The sequence below is a fragment of the Melopsittacus undulatus genome, chromosome 2 (assembly GCF_012275295.1).
Source record: "Melopsittacus undulatus isolate bMelUnd1 chromosome 2, bMelUnd1.mat.Z, whole genome shotgun sequence".
Classification (NCBI taxonomy): Eukaryota; Metazoa; Chordata; class Aves; order Psittaciformes; family Psittaculidae; genus Melopsittacus; species Melopsittacus undulatus.
Genome location: NC_047528.1, coordinates 17,237,320 through 17,255,910, shown reverse-complemented (window position 1 = coordinate 17,255,910; position 18,591 = coordinate 17,237,320). Strand labels below are relative to the sequence as shown.

General features: G+C 42.7%; 1 protein-coding gene across 1 annotated transcript; it reads left to right on the top strand.

Annotated features, from left to right (window-relative positions):
* Positions 1-10,418: 10,418 nt before the first annotated feature.
* Positions 10,419-16,196, top strand: LOC101870776 (gap junction beta-2 protein). The gene is made up of 2 exons (XM_031049531.2): positions 10,419-10,564; positions 12,796-16,196. Exon 2 carries the CDS (start codon positions 12,818-12,820, stop codon positions 13,493-13,495), a length of 678 nt encoding a protein of 225 aa, XP_030905391.1. The 5' UTR covers positions 10,419-10,564; positions 12,796-12,817; the 3' UTR covers positions 13,496-16,196.
* Positions 16,197-18,591: the final 2,395 nt, after the last annotated feature.

Here is an 18,591-nt window from a genome sequence, read left to right as displayed (position 1 = left end):
GGGTTGGAGCAATCCCAGGCACAGCTACAGGTTGGGCAAAGAAGAAATTCAGAGTAGCCCTGCAGAGATGGACTTGGAGGTGTTGGTCGATGAGAAAATGAATATGAGTTGACAGTGTGTGCTCACAGCCCAGAGAGCCAACCGTATCCTGGGCTGCATCAAAAGAAGCATGACCAGCAGGTCGAAGGAGGTGATCCTGCCCCTCTACTCTGCTCTCATGAGATCTCACTTGGAGTGTTGTGTGCTGTTCTGGTGCCTTCAATATAAAAAGGACATGGAACTGTTAGAACAAGTCCAGAGGAGGGCCATGAGGATGATCAGGGAACTGGAGCACCTCCCATATGAAGACAGGCTGAGAAAGTTGGGGCTGTTCAGCCTGGAGAAGAGAAGGCTGCATGGAGACCTCATAGCAGCCTTCAGTATCTGAAGGGAGCTATAGGGATGCTGAGCAGGGACACTTTATTAGGGACTGTAGTGACAGGGCAAAGGGTAACGGGTTGAAGCTTAAAACAGTGGAGGTTTAGATTGGATATAAGGAGGAAGTTCTTTACTGTAAGGGTGGTGAGGCACTGGAATGTGTTGCCCAGGGATGTTGTGAATGCTCCATCCCTGGCAGTGTTCAAGGCCAGGTTGGATGAAGCCTTGGGTGATATGGTTTAGTGTGAGGTGTCCCTGCCCATGGCAGGGGGGTTGGAACTAGATGATCTTGAGGTCCTTTCCAACCCTAGCTATTCTATGATTCTGTGAATCATAGAATCATAGAGCCATTTAGGATGGAAAAGACCTTCAAGACCATCAAGTCCAACATTAACACAGCACTGCCAAGTTCATCACTAAACCATGCCCCTAAGCACCGACCACATCTGCACACATTTGCCCTTGAGGGCACCTCAGATCCCTCCAACCTCTCTTTCAAAATGTTGCTGTTTTACATGGTCGGGTAACAAAGGAATAGATATTTTTCCCCATATTCTGCCACCCACTGTTTACTCATTAAAAAGTCAGTTCAGACAGCAGCCACTTAGCTGCAGGCACATTTTGGTGGTGAGAAAGAAGCTCAAACAAGAGACATTAGCAACCTGTCAGAAATTTATTTCTTAAGAAATGATCTACTGACCCATTAAAATACACCAGCAAGTCACCAAGTACTTGTTTAGCTGCAGCACTTAACTTTTGGCTGTTAGGTATTGATGATACACAGGTAATGCAAACATTGCGAAAGACAGTAGTTTTCTTGGATGTCCACCTTTCTCTGTCTGAAGCAAATCCCTCTGTGGTGTGCTTGAATAAAGCAGAGAGCAGAAGCAGAAATATTCCAGACCTAAGAAGTTTAATTGTATCTTCTCTTGGGGTGCTGGTTCAAAGGGGTATTTTTTGTCTCTGCCTGAAGGTTTTGTAATCCCAAATGCATACATTGCTTAGGAACAACCTCAGTGGCATTTGTGAGGAGATGTGGTGTGGTTCTCTGTCATTTCTTGGCATGATGAGTCTGTTTCTTCCATGTTTACAAGATCCTTTCCCACAGCTCTTTGCATGGCCTCTGCTGGGACTTCTGCAATTAGCAGCATGATGACAAGCAAAGTGGAGAGACTCTGGTACTTGGAACATTACAGTCCCTGGTGCTCCAACACCCTTCCGAGCCAGAAATCAAGTCTAGCTGATTCAGTCTAAGTGTAGACTTGATAACCTCTTGAGCTCCTTCCCCTAGTTTTGCGCAGCTCATACACATCTGCAGCTACACAGAAATCCTGGGGAGATCTTTCAAGGCACACCCTGGTGGTTTGCAGCTTAGCTTTTCCTTTCAAATCAGACAATACAACTGCCTCCCCAAAAACTTTGGAAGTTACCTTCCACTGTTTGTGTCAGGCCCAGGAAAAAGCCTTTTTTCTGTCTGGGAATATTCTGCACATCAGTGACTTCTTGGTCCTCAAAAAAGAGAAATGAGGAAGTGAGACAAGTTACCAGTTTTTCTAGCCTGTCAGAGACTGGGGAGAGTGACAGGGCTGAAAAGACACTAACTCCCAGGCAAGGAAAAGGGGATAGTAGGAAAGTCAGGACTGGGAAGCGCAGACGTAAAGCTACAGATGTAAAGCTTACAAATGTAAGGATGCCAGGGAGAGCCTAAAACAGCAGACAGACAATTCAGACTACTGTGGGAAGTGTTCCAGTGATCTCTTCACCAGCAGTCTTTGTACCCCAAGGTTACGTTCATGTTCAAAGTGTTCTCCACCTTTTATTAAGCCAGGAAGAGCCAACATCCTTATCCCTTTCCAACCTGTTACAGACAAGGGCCATGAAATTAATGAATACAAAACAACTGCTTTGTCCTTCCTGTGGCTGTTGATAATTATAGTCATAAATTAGTGACTCTTTTCACAGTTCAGTCTCTAGCTATTATCTTCAATTGGAGACCAAATTTATCAGTGAGGGTCATAAATCATAAGTATTGATCATGATTTAGACCTTAAATATTAGAAATACATCAATTTATATTGAACCTTTATCACCTGTAGAAGTGCAGCAAAGGAATGCAGCAAAACCAGAAAAATTTGGGCATGAGAAGAGTCACACTTCCTGCTTATAAACATTTTAGTCAACTGCAGAAAAATTATTTTAGTAAAAAGCTCTTTTGGGTTTGTTTCACGTATGTTAGCATGGTGTCTAATATTTCCCCTGGTTTTACTCATGTGCTTATTTACTCATGTGCTTATTTATACACCACTGTCTGAGACTTGTGCTGCTAGCATAGGGTTTGCATGTGCCACAGGACTCAGAAGAGTCCTTCCAAGTGATACAGGGGTAACCAATGTACAGGGGGGTAATACAGAGAAATTGTACAAGGGGGTTAAAGGAATTCCTTTGCTTAAACAAAAGTATTGTCTGTCCTAAGTACCTGCCATTGCCATCTTGCCAAGGCATTGATTACTGCTGGAGGGGGAGAAGCAGATGCTAGTTCTACTGACAAGGGACAAAAGCAGGTGATTGGTTCTATTGATAAGCCAGGGAGAGGCAGACTGGGCGCCGACCAAATCTTAAGGCCATGACAAAAGCACAGATGTTTGGTCCTACTGAGAAGCTGGGGAGAAGCAGACTGGGCGCCGACCAGACCCTAAGACCATGTCTGAAGGTTAAAATGTGTAAAGTTTAAGAAGAGGAAGACTCATTTACTTCATCTTGAAGACCCCTACCCACAAGAGGAAGACTCATTTACTTCATCCTGAGACCCCTGCCCATAACCAGAAGGGGCACTGCGCAGGTGCAAAGGACCTTCCGGCTCATTATAATACGAAGCGAGGATAGATACTAAATATGTATATGCGGATTGAGCAACCTCATGTCTATGTACACCTTAAGAGAATAAATGTAAAGGGAGAACAACCCTGAGGTGTGCATTCTTTGGAGGAGCTATCCCCATGCACCTCAGAGCTGAATAAAAGCATATCTACTTTACAACTTTAACTAGTTGTGGAGTCTATCCGCGCATCACAAGCAGCAATACTGTGCTATGGTCCAGCTCCATCTAACACCACTGAAGCAGGATCTGCCTTCCTTTGACAAAGGAAGCTGCTCTCAGCTCAACAGCATTTTTGTGTACTTTGCTGTTTGGTTTTGTGTCTGCTTGTTTTAGGTCAGCAAAATCCTTCCAGCAAGCTGACTTTACTCCACACTCTGCTGTTAGCATTTCCCTCTTAGGTATGAAATAGTGACTAGATCATCACTGATATCTTTTCAAGTTTGTAGAGCATCAGTGGGTAAACAGCATCTGAATCCTTCCTTAATGTTGTTTGTTTAGCATAGACACTGATGAATCAGCTCAAAAAGAGCTACTCACAAAGAGGAGGAGTGGATCTGGGTAGATACTACTACCTCACCTAGTTTGTGTTCTTTGTAGTGGATGTAGCTTGTATTTTCCCAGTGCAATCAGTGTTACTTTATGTGCAGGCTTCCACTGAATTTCCCAGAATGTGCATAATATTGGCATATGCCCTTTCTCATTATACCCTCAGTAGCCCTTCACCAAATAGGTCTTCCTAAAGTCTCCTTCAGCTTCTTTTATTATTTCGAGTACAATGCAGCGCCTCACAGTCTTGCATAATTTCTGCTAACTTCCCAGCTCCAAATTGTTGCCCATTGACTAACAGCAGTCAAGCCGGAACATGCAGCTGCCCTCTTGGTTTTCTGTCATGACAGGAACTCATGTTGTTTCTGCACAGGGGCACTAGTGCCAGCTTTGCACGTAGCTTTGTGTGCTTCAGCGCCTGACGCAGTAGATTTTTCCCAATCAACATCAGTATCTCACTCTGTCACGCTATGCTCTTTTTTTTTTTCTGCTCCACTGAGTAGATGGCTGCCAGAAGTCAGCAGATTTTGAGCATTCTCCAAAGTATGTGTATAACCCCCTTGCAGAGTGCTAAATTATCTTCACGCCTTAGTGGTGACAGAGCCCTTTTTGTTGAATGCCCATAACTAAAGAAAGAACCGTTTGCCTTTGACATGTAAAAGGAGCCATCTGATGGGATGAGTGATAGGTGCTGTTTGACAACTAGTTGAATTGCCAGGGGAAAAAAAAGTCTAATAATGAGGAATGCAGAAAAATTAGGGAATGAAAAACACAGTGCTCATGTGAGGGCTTGACTTGTCCTTATTTTCTGGGGCACTACCTGGAGGCATCCCACACAGCTTCACAAGCATATTCCCAGGTGCATTGCTCCAGGAAGTATCACTAGACATGGACATCCCACTCAAAGGGCCCTGGGATTGCAGCTGAGAGCATCCACAGACACAAGATCTCCAGTTCACAGCTGTGATCCACTACAGATCTGCTGTTGGAACATGTTGGTGTGGGTTTGATTGTAGCTTCTGCCTGGAAAGCTCTCTGTAATAGCCACTGATTTTCTTTCTTTCTTTTTTTTTTTTTTTTTAACAGCATGAGATTTTAACTACATCCCCTTAGCTCCTCATGATTCTTCCTTACCAAACCCAGTTGAACTCCTTTGTCTCTGATTAGCTGAGCAAGAGGAAATGTTTCCCATCATGTATTTGCATTCAAGAAATGACTTAATATGATGCCTACCTAGGTACAACCAGGTCATTACTGAATCATCCTATTCTTGTTTTTAATCTGATTCAGGACTTGCACTTGAGACCTCAGCAAACTGCTGGATAAATCATACAGTCAGCAATTCGAAAATTGACAAAAGGAACAGGAAAATGTATTTTATTTGGGATGTATTAAAGCAACACAAAATATGTGAATCCAGTCGACTTTCCATTGAGGAATCATACATCATTCTCTGATGCTGCCTGCTCTCCTCTCCATTCCCCTTGAGCTCCTATCACTGAGTTCAATGCCTCACAGCAGAAATTTTAACTTCAGCGCTCTCCTCCCATGTCTTCCCCTTCCCTCTATGGGGTGTACATAATCAGACCTCCCAGTTGGCATCTAGCCCTTCCTTATGCTTCACTGGCACTACCCTTTGTACTTTGCAGCCGTTATGGCTGCTTCATCAATGCTGCCTTTAGCAATTTCCCTCCCTAGTCTCCAGCATTTGCCACAGATTTATTTCATTAGCTTCTTCCCCTTTTTATCTGTGAGTAAGTAAACTGGTGTGGGATTCTTCTAAGCTCTGCGTGCTCCAAGAGATACAAAAGAACAAAACCTCCTCAGATAAGCATCAAAGATTAAAGTGTTATTGGAAAACGTGATAAAACTTTGCCTGAACTCTAACAGTGCATTTACAGACACATAATTTGCATGACAAAGGGTGTGAATTAGTCGAACCTACAAGGGTATTCTCCTCTGGGGAGAGATTATTTCTGAGGAACAGTGCAAAACACCTTCCCAGAAGCAAAGAAAAACATGCTCCTTTATAAAAGAGCATGATTTCTCCTCTGTCTGTTGGTGCCTGGCCCTATGGCACATCATCAAACAGCTGTTCATGAAAATAATGGCTGGATAGGTATTTCAGACACTAATATGCATGTAAAGATATCAAAGGAAACAAAATGGTTTGCTCAAAGGCTAAGCAAGTAAGGCATATTTGGTCTCAGTATGACTAAAACCACTCTTTGGAAAGTAAATACAGAGACAAACTGGTTACACATGCTGAGTTGAACTGAGAAAGTGTTTTTATTGCTGATGCTAGTGCAAAAATGTCACGTGTAACACATGTTTATCTCAGCCTCAAAGAAATTCAAACTGTTTTTTCAAAGTGTGATCTGAGTCTATAGATGTATTTTCAGTTGATTAACAACAATTGTGCATGATAAGTAGCAAGTAAGCTGTTAGGTGTTGAAAGAGCTTCATTTTAAGCAGAAATTATGAATAAGGAGGTTGCTACACATAGGAATTAGCAAAAGTCAAAATGCTTGTGAAGCACAACATGAAAGTGATGCTTCATGACAGTCAAAACTAAACTTGACCATGAGGAACAGCAGAAGAACTTACCCAGTGTGAGTAACTGTATAATAAAATGGCAAATGAATCTCAGTGTCTGCTGGTCTGAACTAATACACTGAGAAAATTAGCCCAAAGTACACCTCTTTTGAGTATATGAACATGTATTCACCCCAGGAGGTAATGTTCCAGTTTCTAGAAACACTTAGGAAAGAATCTTGAAATTAATATGCAAGAGTCAACTCATCTCTTTGAGTTGTCTGGAAAATGAAAACAAGTACACAGAAATTACTGGGAAAAGATGGGGAATACAACAGAAAGCATTGCTCTGTGCATTGATAAACTGTGCAGGTATATCAACTGCTCTTGTAAAAGAGGCACAAAAAGTTGGTGATGATGATAATAAAGATATGTAAAAACTCCTGCATAGCACAGGTTTGACAAATTAGGCCTTTCAGCACAGAATAAAAAGGATGGAGTGACGGTATGTCAGAAGTTTATGCAACTGTGGAGGAAATGAACAGGGAAAGGCAATTAGCTATTACAGCTAATAGTGAGGACTCAGGAATGTCCCATGAAATTATGTAAGAGCAGATTTTCAGTAAATTATTTTTTTTCACCACAAAAAATTAAGCTATTAAATTAATTATTGTAGGATCATATGGATTTTGATATATATATGTGGACAAATATTAAATACGTATATAATCCTGATACAATTGACATCAAAGCATGGTTAGGCAAAGCAGAGAATGAAGCAAGGACTATTAAAAATATAGATCCAGAGAGAACATCTAGAGGTGCCTGAGGGCTTTTGAATGAACTGATGCCGACAGAGCATTTGAAAAACTGTAAGAGATTACTGGAAGGTGATGCCAAAATTTCTGCTTTTTTGAAATAAACTAAAACCTGTTTCTGTGCTCATAAAGTTACAACAGTGTTTATTTTCTTATTTTTATTAAGCTTTTATTTTCACATTACTTTAGAATACACAAGAATCAATGTTTTGTAAGAATGCACACACACTTTATAACATTTATTGTGTTCAATGCTGCCAGAATTCTTATGCAGAATTCTTCTGCTTCCTTACAGCTGAACATTTACAGATGCCAGAGCTGGTACTAGTTGACTCTCATACGCACCTCCTGCCAACTAGCCAGGTGTTAAGCAAAGTGAAAGCAAAAAGCCTGCACACCTGGGTTTGTACTCTGTCAGAATTCTTCGCCAGGACTCCCCTCTCCCTCCCAAATAAAGCATAACATACGCCCTTACACATACAAGCAAACAAACAATAATGCAGAAAAGTAAAGACAGCACTCAGCTTTACTGTAGATTTTGGTTGGTTGTAAATCAAAATCACTGTGACCATACTGAGCAACATGAGTTGTGGGTTTCTTTCAAGCATATATATTTGCAACTATCAATCAAATTTGGGTATTACTTTTTAAAATATAGTTGATTGTTCCAGACATTTCTTCTTAGATTATCTAAAGATCTTATATATCTGACTTCATTTTCAAAACCTTTGAGAGCAAAACCAAATCCACTTTGTCATTTTGCAGACACACACAAGTTCTAGTTTCTCGTAGCTGTTATCTATACAAATTACAAGACTGAGCTTGCATTTTATTAGAATTCCTGCTAATGAAAACGTTCCTACTTCCAGACACACCTTATAAAACCAAGCTCAGTACCAAGGGCGATTTACAGGACAGATGTTTATTTCTATATACAGAAAGAAACACATCATTTTCAGTAGTACTTTACATACTTAGACAAGTTCTTATTATTTCAGGAGTCGTACACATAGCATTTCACCACCTTCTAGCTGCAAATCCTCTTTAGCACAGCATTATTTCCTGGTAGGATTTTTGATCACAGTGTTTTGAAAAGTAAAGGCTCTACTGTGTCGTAATCAAACGTCATTTAGTAGAAGTCATTCTTGGTTGGATGCTTTGGGTGAAGCACAGTGTGAGGTGGACCTGAGCCTGGCAGCAGTACTGGGTATACTTCACAGTCAAAGCCTGAGGTTTGGGCTGCAGAGCTGATCTAACTCATGCTTGGCTGGCCATGTCCTCTGTCCTCAGCAGCTTTCCTTAAATATGGATCTTAAAGTATACTGTAACTAGAAAAGGCCTTTTTTATTCTTTTCATAGAAACAGAATGGTTTGGGTTGGAATGGACCTTAAAGATCATCCAGCTTCAAATCCCCTGCCATTGGCAGGCATACCTTCCATTAGAACAGATCACTCAAACCCCCATCCAACCTGGCCTTAAACACTGCCAGGGATGGAGCAGCCACAACTTCTCTGTGCAACCTGTTCCACAGTCTCACCACTGAAGAGTTTTGTCCCAATATCTGATCTAAATCTTCCCTGTTTCAGTTCAAAGCCATTCTCTCGTCCTATTCCTGCATACCCTTGTCAAATGCATCCTCCAGAAAAATAACACCTAGTGGCTTTTCACATGAAGAGTAACTTTTAATTCATTCCTTATACTTTCTGCTAGATCCAATCACAAAAACAACTCCCCTCCACCTTTGCACAGCAGCAGTGAAACCAAGGTTGTGCACACTAGCGAGGAGGATACAAGCAAGATTTCTTACAGCTATAAGAAAGCCCACAGGATTTCAAAGGAAAAGCAATCTTAAGTTTTCTCTCCTGCCTTTATATGCCTGCAGTCCTTATTACCCCTACATTTGGCTATCAAGATCATTCCACTTATTAGAGTAAAATTAGCTGATTAGTTAATGTTCCTCAGCAGCCCTACGGAGAAGGACTTAGGGGTGTTGGTCGATGAGAAAATGCACATGAGTCAGCAGTGCGTGCTTACAGCCCAGAAAGCCAACCGTATTCTGGGCTGCATCAAAAGAAGCGTGACCAGCAGGTCAAAGGAGGTGATTCTGCCCCTCTACTCTGCTCTTGTGAGACCTCACTTGGAGTATTGTGTGCAGTTCTGGTGCCCTCAATATAAAAAGGACATGGAACTGTTAGAACAAGTCCAGAAGAGGGCCAGGAGGATGATCAGGGGACTGGAGCACCTCCCATATGAAGACAGGCTGTGAAAGTTGGGGCTGTTCAGCCTGGAGAAGAGAAGGCTGCGTGGAGACCTCATAGCAGCCTTCCAGTATCTGAAGGGGGCCGTCAGGGTTGCTGGTGAGGGACTCTTCATGAGGGACTGTAGTGACAGGACAAGGGGTAACGGGTTGAAACTTAAGCAGCAGAGGTTTAGATTGGATATAAGAAATTCTTTACTGTTAAGAGTGGTGAGGCACTGGAATGTGTTGCCCAGGGAGGTGGTGAATGCTCCATCCCTGGCAGTGTTCAAGGCCAGGTTGGATGAAGCCTTGGGTAATATGGTTTAGTGTGAGGTGTCCCTGCCCATGGCAGGGGGGGGTGGAACTAGATGATCTTGAGGTCCTTTCCAACCCTAACTATTCTATGATTCTATGATCTTCCCAACTCAAGCCGTCTAAGAAGGTCTCTGAGGTTTCTGAACCCTCCCTAAATTTCTGAGCCCTCCATAACCCTACAGAAAGCTTCTGGAAGATTCATTTTATCTGAGTGTTTTCGGAACTACCCCACAGTGGCTATTTCCTCGGGCTGCCACGGCACTTGGGCAGTGTCGGAGTTCCACGGGACTTGATTTCCCCCCAGTACACGTTTTCTGCTAACACTTAGGAATCGATCCCGCACTCGCGAGGTACCAAGCACACTCTAGCCGACGTTCACTCCTTAGCGGCGCTCTGGGCAAGGACATCCTGCGAGGACCTGAGCGCGCTCCCGGCAGGGGTCAGGAAGGCGCTGGAGCAGCTCGCGCCCCTCGGGCGCAGCACAGCGCGGTGCTGACGGCTGCGGCTTGACCCCTCAGTCCTGCCCCTCGGCACTACTGGGTGGTGAGGAGCGATGATGGGCGCCTCACACCCAACCCCGCCCCAGGCTCCCAGCCCCGCCGCCTCCACGGGCGGCCGGAGGAGCCGGGCGCGGTGGAGGGGGGGGAAGGGGGACGGGCTGTATAAAAGAGGCGGCAGGTGAACAGGGAGGGATCTTAAAGCTCAGGGGTGGTGAGGCTGGGATCGGCCGTTCCTGAGGCACTGACGGACCCGGGAGGGGAGCAGAACAGAGCAGAGCAACGCAGGGTGCCGGTCGCGTTCCGGGAGCCGAGCAGGTGAGGGTCTGGAGCAGCTCTTGTGTACTAGTGTGGTGGGATGGGGATTAGACCGTGCGATCCCGGAGCGGACCGGGATCTATGAAGTGCGTCGGGACTGGGGAGGTTTCAGGCAGCGCTGTGGGGCTGGGCTGAGGCTGCGGGTCGGGACGGTTTGGAAACGGGCGTCTGCTGGTGTGAGCCGAGTGCGGTCGGCCGTAGCGTTTCCCGCCGGCAAAGGCTAGCTGGGCGCTCGTTGTCCGCCCCACTCTCGGCGTCCAGCGGGAGCAGACCTGGGAGTGCGGGGAGGGATCGGCTGGGAGCCGCCTCGGGGCGTCCAGCCGGTAACCACCAAGTGGGGATTTCAAGTGCTTTCCAATAAACGTTGTCTTCCTTGGCAGGCTGCGTATCCCGGGGGATTCACTCAGTGCCCGCAGCCAGTTTGAGTGTTTCTGCAGTGGTAAAAGAACAGGGAGAAATGTTGTCTTTTCAGCGTGAATTTGCAACACTGGTTCAGAAATGCAGTGTGAGACTGCTTTGTTCATCCCACTGGGGTGCACACTTCAGATACTTTAAGTCCTGGTTAGCCCCTTGTGAAAGTTTAATTGACTTTAAAATGTCCATGCACTAGACAATGAGGAAGGTTTTAAGGAACGATGCAGTCTGATCATGGCCTGGAGTTTGGGTCAATATAAAAGTTGCATAAAACACTGCCAGTTTCAGCAGAGGCAAAGCATGAGAAGTCCAAGGAATTCCAACTGCCTTCTCAAAAGATGTTTTTCTTTTGAATTTGGTTTGGGGTTTTTTTGGTTTTTTTTTCTGTCTTACCCAATTTTATCTTTCCTCATCACAGTAAATCTGACCTCTCCCTCCTGCCTCGGGGCTTGTCTGTACAAGCTAGGCCCTTGTACCAAGGGTGTGTTGGGGCAGGTTACCCCTTGGCTTGTGTTGTAACTACACCAGGGTTTTAGAAAAGTTATTTTATTTTCTTTTTTTGGTGGTTTGGGGGATTTTTTTGTTTGTTTGTTTTTGGTTTTTGTCACTTATGTGAGAATGAGAGGTTTTGACAATTTAGCCCAGTGTGGTGGTACAAGGTACCATGCTCTGCCTGCAGCACACAGCCTGCAGTAAGAGGAGACAAAGCTTTTATCCATGGCCAGTGTAGCTTCCCCCACACAGCAAAATGGAGCCCTATCCTTGAAAGATGACGGACCAGCTATGCAAGTTTCCAGCTCTGATTTCAAAGTGTTTTGTCCAGTTCAGTGGTGGTTTCCAATGGCTGCAATCAGTGAAAGCTGAGCCCTGAGACTGAATTCTGACTTCAGCAAAGCTTATGTTTAACTTTCAAAGGACAGAGAGTGTGGATTTTCCTTTCCAAGAGAAGGAGGGAAGTTGAAAGCTTGACCTCCTGTTTATTCTGCTGGGGTGTGATAGCATCTAGAAAATCAACATAAACTCTTTAGCTGATGGATTTTTTTTCTTTCAACTCTATGGCTTTGCTTGTCTCCCTTTTGGATAAGATAGCAATGAATGTGGAGGGGCAGGCTCTGCAGTATCTTCCTCCTTTGCCTGTTGATTTGTGCTATATATGCATGCAGCCTTGACAGAGCTGGCTTGCAGCTTCTCAGCAGTGTTGACAAAATCACATGCTGTACTTATGAGATGAAGGTCCATGTCTGAGCTGCAGCAGAAAGCCTTGAAGGCCTGCTGGAGGTGTCTGCGTGGCTTCTGCTGAAGAAGGCCAAATAGTACTTGCCTCAGAAGCAATGAAAGCACCACCCTTGCCCTTCTAGGGCTGTGGTGTTGGTGAAGAAATCCTGTGAAAACTAGTAGAGAAGTCTCTACTTTGTCTAGATTGGCCTTAACTCATGTCATGGCGGTGATATCGATTGCTTTGGAAAATAGAGGCAAAACACTGATAAAAGTAAACCACAGAAAGGGAAATATCTTAAGAAAGGTAAGGAAAGCATAGAGGATGTATGGAAGAAATGCATTTGAAAATGTAACTTATTTGCTGCTTAAAGCCTTATTGAGAAATGTATCAAGATCTGCTTCTTCCTTTGTAAATACATGGAAGGAGAGGGCTTAATAAGCTGTTTAAATCCATAAACTTATGGAGGACATTAATGAAAATAACTTGCATTTGCCTATGACTCCTGAGTGTTAGGAAGTCCTCTTGTTCATAAGCAGTCTAGAGCTGGTTTTTTCACCTTTTGATAAGTGATCATTTGGTATATTATGTCATCCTGCAGGTAAAAGGACACAGAAGAGAAGATGGACTGGGGAACTCTGCAGGCTGTTTTAGGAGGTGTAAATAAACACTCCACCAGCATTGGGAAGGTCTGGCTCACAGTCCTGTTCATCTTCCGTATCATGATCCTGGTTGTGGCTGCAGAGAGAGTCTGGGGAGATGAGCAACAAGATTTTGTCTGCAACACACTTCAGCCTGGGTGCAGAAATGTTTGCTATGATCACTTTTTCCCCATCTCTCACATCAGACTCTGGGCCCTGCAGCTGATCTTTGTTTCCACACCTGCACTGCTGGTGGCCATGCATGTAGCTTACAGGAGGCACGAGAAGAAAAGACGATTCAGGAATGGTGAGAAAATAGATATCGAAGAGCTCAAAAATGAAAAGATTCACATTCGGGGGCCCCTGTGGTGGACATACACCAGCAGCATCTTCTTCAGGATCATCTTTGAAGCAGTCTTCATGTATGTGTTCTATTACATGTATGATGGGTACCAGATGCCTCGCTTAGTGAAGTGCAATGCCTGGCCCTGTCCCAACACAGTGGATTGTTTTGTTTCTCGGCCCACTGAGAAAACCACATTTACCATTTTCATGCTTGCTGTGTCTGGGATCTGCATGATGTTGAATCTGGCTGAGTTGTGTTACCTGGTGATAAAAATCTGCATGAAAGAACCCAGGAAAACAACAGTTTTAAAATAATCCCACAGTTTCAGGATTTCCTAGCTCCACATTTCCCTCAAACTTTCTTAGGTGTCAGAAAGCAATAAGCAATGTTTTTACACTCAAAGAAAAATTTAAAAAGCCCAGTAATTAATGTTTTAAAAATATTCTCCCTGGGAAGCTGCCACTGAGGAAGGTTTTAAAGGTAATTCAGTATTCCTGCATCAACAAATTAGAGCAGCCTTCTGGCAACAGCTCTTCCAAGCATGCCTGCTGCTGTGATCCTGTTGCTGGGACAAAGTCACTTTTCAAAAAGAAGGCTTTAGTGCCCAAAGAGAGAGCCAGGAATCACAAACACAGTGTCAACTTCAGAGGCAAGTTAATAAAGGATTTTGGTCAAAAGTGGGGTGAAGGGTTTGGGGGTGGGGGAAGGGGTAATCTACAGCTTGTGAAAAGGACGAAGACAGCTAAGTGACTGTGTTTATAACACATGCCCTGTTCTCTCTGAAGGACAAGGGAAGGGCTTAGGAACACAGATGCTCTTGCAGGGGTGTTGGACTAGATGATCTTTTGAGGTGATTCTGTAGTCTATGGCAATACATGTTACCAGCTCTGTTGAGCACCAATGATGGGTTCTTTTTTCTTTTTATCTCCTTACCTACACTGAGGAGCATCTCCTAAGGAGTTGAGGGCGGGCAGTCTCAACTACTTGTGAATGTCATTTAAGCCTGTGCTGCCTCCCTCCAGTTGCAGGGCCTGCATAAGTGGGAGGCATGAAGTTTGTTCTTTAACTCTCTTGGTCAGATGCAAGAAAGGATTGTCACTTTTGAGCAGGTCGGGGCAGTGTAACTGTTCCTTCTTTTGGTCCTCCTCAACACATTGTGAAGAATCTCAGTGCAGTAGATTTTATTCAATGAAGAGACTACCACCTGATTGTGCCCCCTCAGCTGTTACTTTTTTGTTGTTGTTTTTCAGTAAAAGCTAAGAAAAATTGTATTGTTTCATTCTGTTATCCAAAACAAGTGCTTCAACTTGCAATATGAGACACAGTAGATTGCACCTACCAGTGCTCCTTCCATCAGTCCCCTTTTCCTGTACAACCTGCACAGCTTTTCTTCATAAATTCTTCTCCCTACCTTCTCTCTATTTCAAGTGAGTGCACTTTCAATCTCTGACATCTCACATTGTGATACTGAATCTCCCTTTTCTTACACTAGGTCTAATGGGAATTGCAGACAGCTTGCAGAGCTAAAAAAGCAAAGGGACCCAATCAGAAATAAGGAGGGACTTGGTATTTTTCTTGAAGTTTACATTGCTGAGATGTGAATTGTACATTACTGACTTGAAGGGCTATGTGAGTCAGTCTGGTCTTCTCTCTTCAAAGTAGTCCCAAAGACGTGTTTTATCTGTCGCTGTCATAGGCAGCTACATCAGCACATACAGCAGCACAGTTTTATCTCCCAAGTGCCTGTCCATTGAACCCACTTCTAGAAAGCTGGGTATTTCTCCTCCTTGGCTTTAATAACTGGCTTGTCCCTAGAATGAATGCATGCTATTTCAGCTTCTCTGTTTGCATCCACCTCTTACTGTACACTTTATCACTGTTGGAGTAAACCAAGCTGCATAAGTTAAGACCTGTGACCCTTCACTGTGCACTGAAAGTGAGCACAAGCAGGCTTGTAGTGCTTGAGAGCTACATCCAGTGTTACAGTTTGACTGCAGATAGAAATCTGTCATCTCAAAGAGGAGCAAGAAAACCATAAAAACACCAGTCTCAGAAACACAAACTGGAAGAGGGAAAGCCATTAATAATGAGCTGAATTGGGAACTTGGACTGTGAAAACATCCTTAATTCAACTCTAAAGAACAGCTTGGCACATACCATGTTTGTGCTTGGTAAAGTTCCTACATTGTGTCACATACAAGCATGAAGAAAACTATCTACACTGCCAGTACTCTAGCATTATATTTCTTTTGTAACAAGAGGATTTTTTTTCCTGAAATTGCAATTAAAGCAGACAATTGCGGTGTCTGTTTTCTGTATTACTTGTGTCATGTATTACCTAACATCTAATGAAAATCTTGTTCACCGTAATGGAAAATGCAGGCACCAATACTGCATTTAATAGCCAAGGGGTATTCTAAAGATTTCAGCCTTCTACTGCAGGTTGTTTACATTTGGTTGCATTGCCTGTTATCCTGCAGAGCTTATGAGCTGGTGGAGAGTCACATATGTGATCCCCTACTAGAAGTCAAATGTGCTAAGTCAGCCTTGTACTAGCAGAACTGCACCTAGAAAGGGCTGGTGATGAATATCTTAACCAGCTTCTTAGGTGAGAAGTTTGTTTTTCCAGCCTGTTTAGGAGTTCAACTGGGACTTTGAATGAGACACACCAAAACTGGTAACAGTTGCACTGAGATTTTCTTCAACTAGAAGTCTGTCAACCAGTTTATCACATTGGAAAAAAAGATAGAGGGAAAGTGTCTGAAAGCAGCCAAGAGAACTTTGATCCAGAACTGCAGCATTGGGCAATAATAGCTCTACCAGAACATATTTACTGCCTCTCAGATTTATTTTCTGTGTATATTTAATTTGACTAAATAACTGCTGTGTAGGGGAAAGTACTTCAGATACTTCATAGGAACATAGGAATTGCACCTTTTTCTACATGTACTACATTGCATGGTTTACCTCCTAAAAATTGCTTTTATACAGATTAAAATACAATGCTATATGGAATTGTGTGTGTTCTTTCCTGAAATGCATCAGAAGTGTCCATGTTTTTATGTTTTTGGCACTTGGTTCCTAGGCTCTTCTCAGAATGAACATTGCAAGAGTGTTGAAAACTGAAGCAAAAAATCTGAAGTCATGTCTGTAAAAGAGGCCTATTCCTTACAGTCCAGTGAAGCCAGAATATAAAGTGTCAAATAATGTGGTATCACAACTGGGGATTGTAGGAGTGGGACTGGCTAAACTGTACCTTGATTCATCAGCATAAATCATCACTGACTTCATCAAGCTAGAATTTTACCCAAAACCTTGAAATGGTAACTACTACAAACATATTTGTTAGAAAGGGGGGCAGAGGGTGGGAAAGCAAACTTCACTTTCAACTCACAGACCCAACTAGAGAAAAAAACCTAACTCCCATGGAAGAAAGGCTGATTTAATAGGAAATCAGAATTATAAATCTGTATTTATGACTTCTGGATATAGAAGTACCTTTATTAAAAGGTGTTTTTTTTAGACAAAATTAAAAAATAAAATCCTTCAGATGTTTTGCAGTTATCATGAGCCAATGTATTTTGTAATTTCCTATCAGCAAGAATTTAAGTGACAAATTATATTGTCCATGCAAAGAAGAATGCTCCTGTACCACGGAGGTTCAATTTGAAGTAGCAATACGTAAAAGTTGCTTTATTTTGTAAAAAGTGTACAGGAGCAAATAATTAACAGCTAAGAGCACTTCACTACAAACTGGAAAATAAATATTTTTTTTCCGTAATCACAATTCCCTCACCTGCAACTTAGGCTAATGTGTTTTACCAGGCAAAATCACACCCAAAGCATTGCCCTGTATTTTGTGGTCATCTGTTCTGATAGTTAGGACAGCCACTACCCTGGGTGTTAATTACAGGTTTCTTTGGATTTTCTGTCTTATCTATACAGTCATTTGAACTTGTTTGTAGACAGTGGGAAGAGTAATGGTAACTACTTGAGGCTTAATGAGCTAAGACTAATGGTAATGATCTTCAAGATAGTTCAGCAGATACACTTTTTTCTCATCTGCCCAATCCAGTTTGTCATTGTCATTTTCTTTTACAGAATATATATCTCTTCTGTAAAGTTGGCCCAGCTCTGACCTGTGTGATTTCTCTATAAGCCATCCTAGCCTCCAAAGAAAAAGAGTCTTTATAACCTAGGTTTGGAAATGTATTAAGCTTCAGTTGGCAGGCCCAACTGAGGAAACAAGACACATGTCTGATTTTCCACCTTTGAGAACGTAGCTTGACTCTGCTATGGTTGGTCCCCCAGTAATACCATAGAATTTAGGATCAGAATTGCACACATCTTTCTTTTTCTGCCACTGAAATCACTGCCACTAACTCATCTTCCATATCATGATCATGGTTATTTTACATCTGCCAGCTCTATGCTCAATTCATTGTATTTGTTTAAGCCACCTACTAAAAACTATCCAAGAATACCACCAGATAGCCAGATGCTTGCATAGTCCTTTCTGGTAAAGGACTGATATGATATCAATAGGACATAAAGTTTAGGGAAGTATGTTTTGAGTGAACTGATAGAGAACTTTCACAGTTAATCTATGGATCACTGCAGTTTGTAGATTCATATTTTAAACAGTAGTGTATATTCTGTGTGCTGCTAAGAACCAGCATCTCTCTCACAGCCTGGCACAGTACCCAGGACAATAAATACTGTAGTGTGTGAGTGCAGTCATACTGGTCTGAAACAGGGGGCATTTTTTGGTGGACAAGCTGTGCTAGGCAGGCTGACTTGCTTAGGCAAGCAGTATCTTTTCTGTTGTCTAGGCAATTATGGTAATATAGGCTTATCAGCTGGGAAAGACAATAGCAGTCTTCAACTGTTAAGTTGGAATCTTGAAATTTAGTTTGTGTTTTGCAGATCATTTTTTACTGAGGTTCCATCTTTTAAGACAACACATAGAAATTCCTCCCACACCTCTGTGTGTTCCACACATCAGCAGGAATGCTGCTCTTTCTTTTAATAGAGTGACTGGAAAACTTGCTTTTTGGTATCCATTATATATAACTAGATACTATTTATTTTGTCACAAGACTCCTTTCATTTGATTTAGAAGTATTATAGCAGTCCTACTACACAGAGTCAACTCTGAGTCTCATTGTTTCCAAGTTTCTGCAACTGAAAGATAAAGGTGACAACTGTGTCATGTTCACAGGAAGCAGAACATTTTAATCAAGTGTTGTTTGTTAAGATCATTGCAACAGGTGCCAGAAAAAAAATAATGATTGCAATCTTGTGATAAAGATTTTAAACCTATTGCATGTTGCATCACTAATGTAATGTCTGCTTACAGTTAGTTATGTTCCTGCCTTAGGTGTTGCATCTTTTCCAAGGACTGAGTGTT

Coding starts and splice junctions, on each gene's coding strand:
- LOC101870776 (XM_031049531.2), top strand. CDS start 12,818: ATGGACTGGGGAACTCTGCAGGCTGTTTTAGGAGGTGTAAATAAACAC.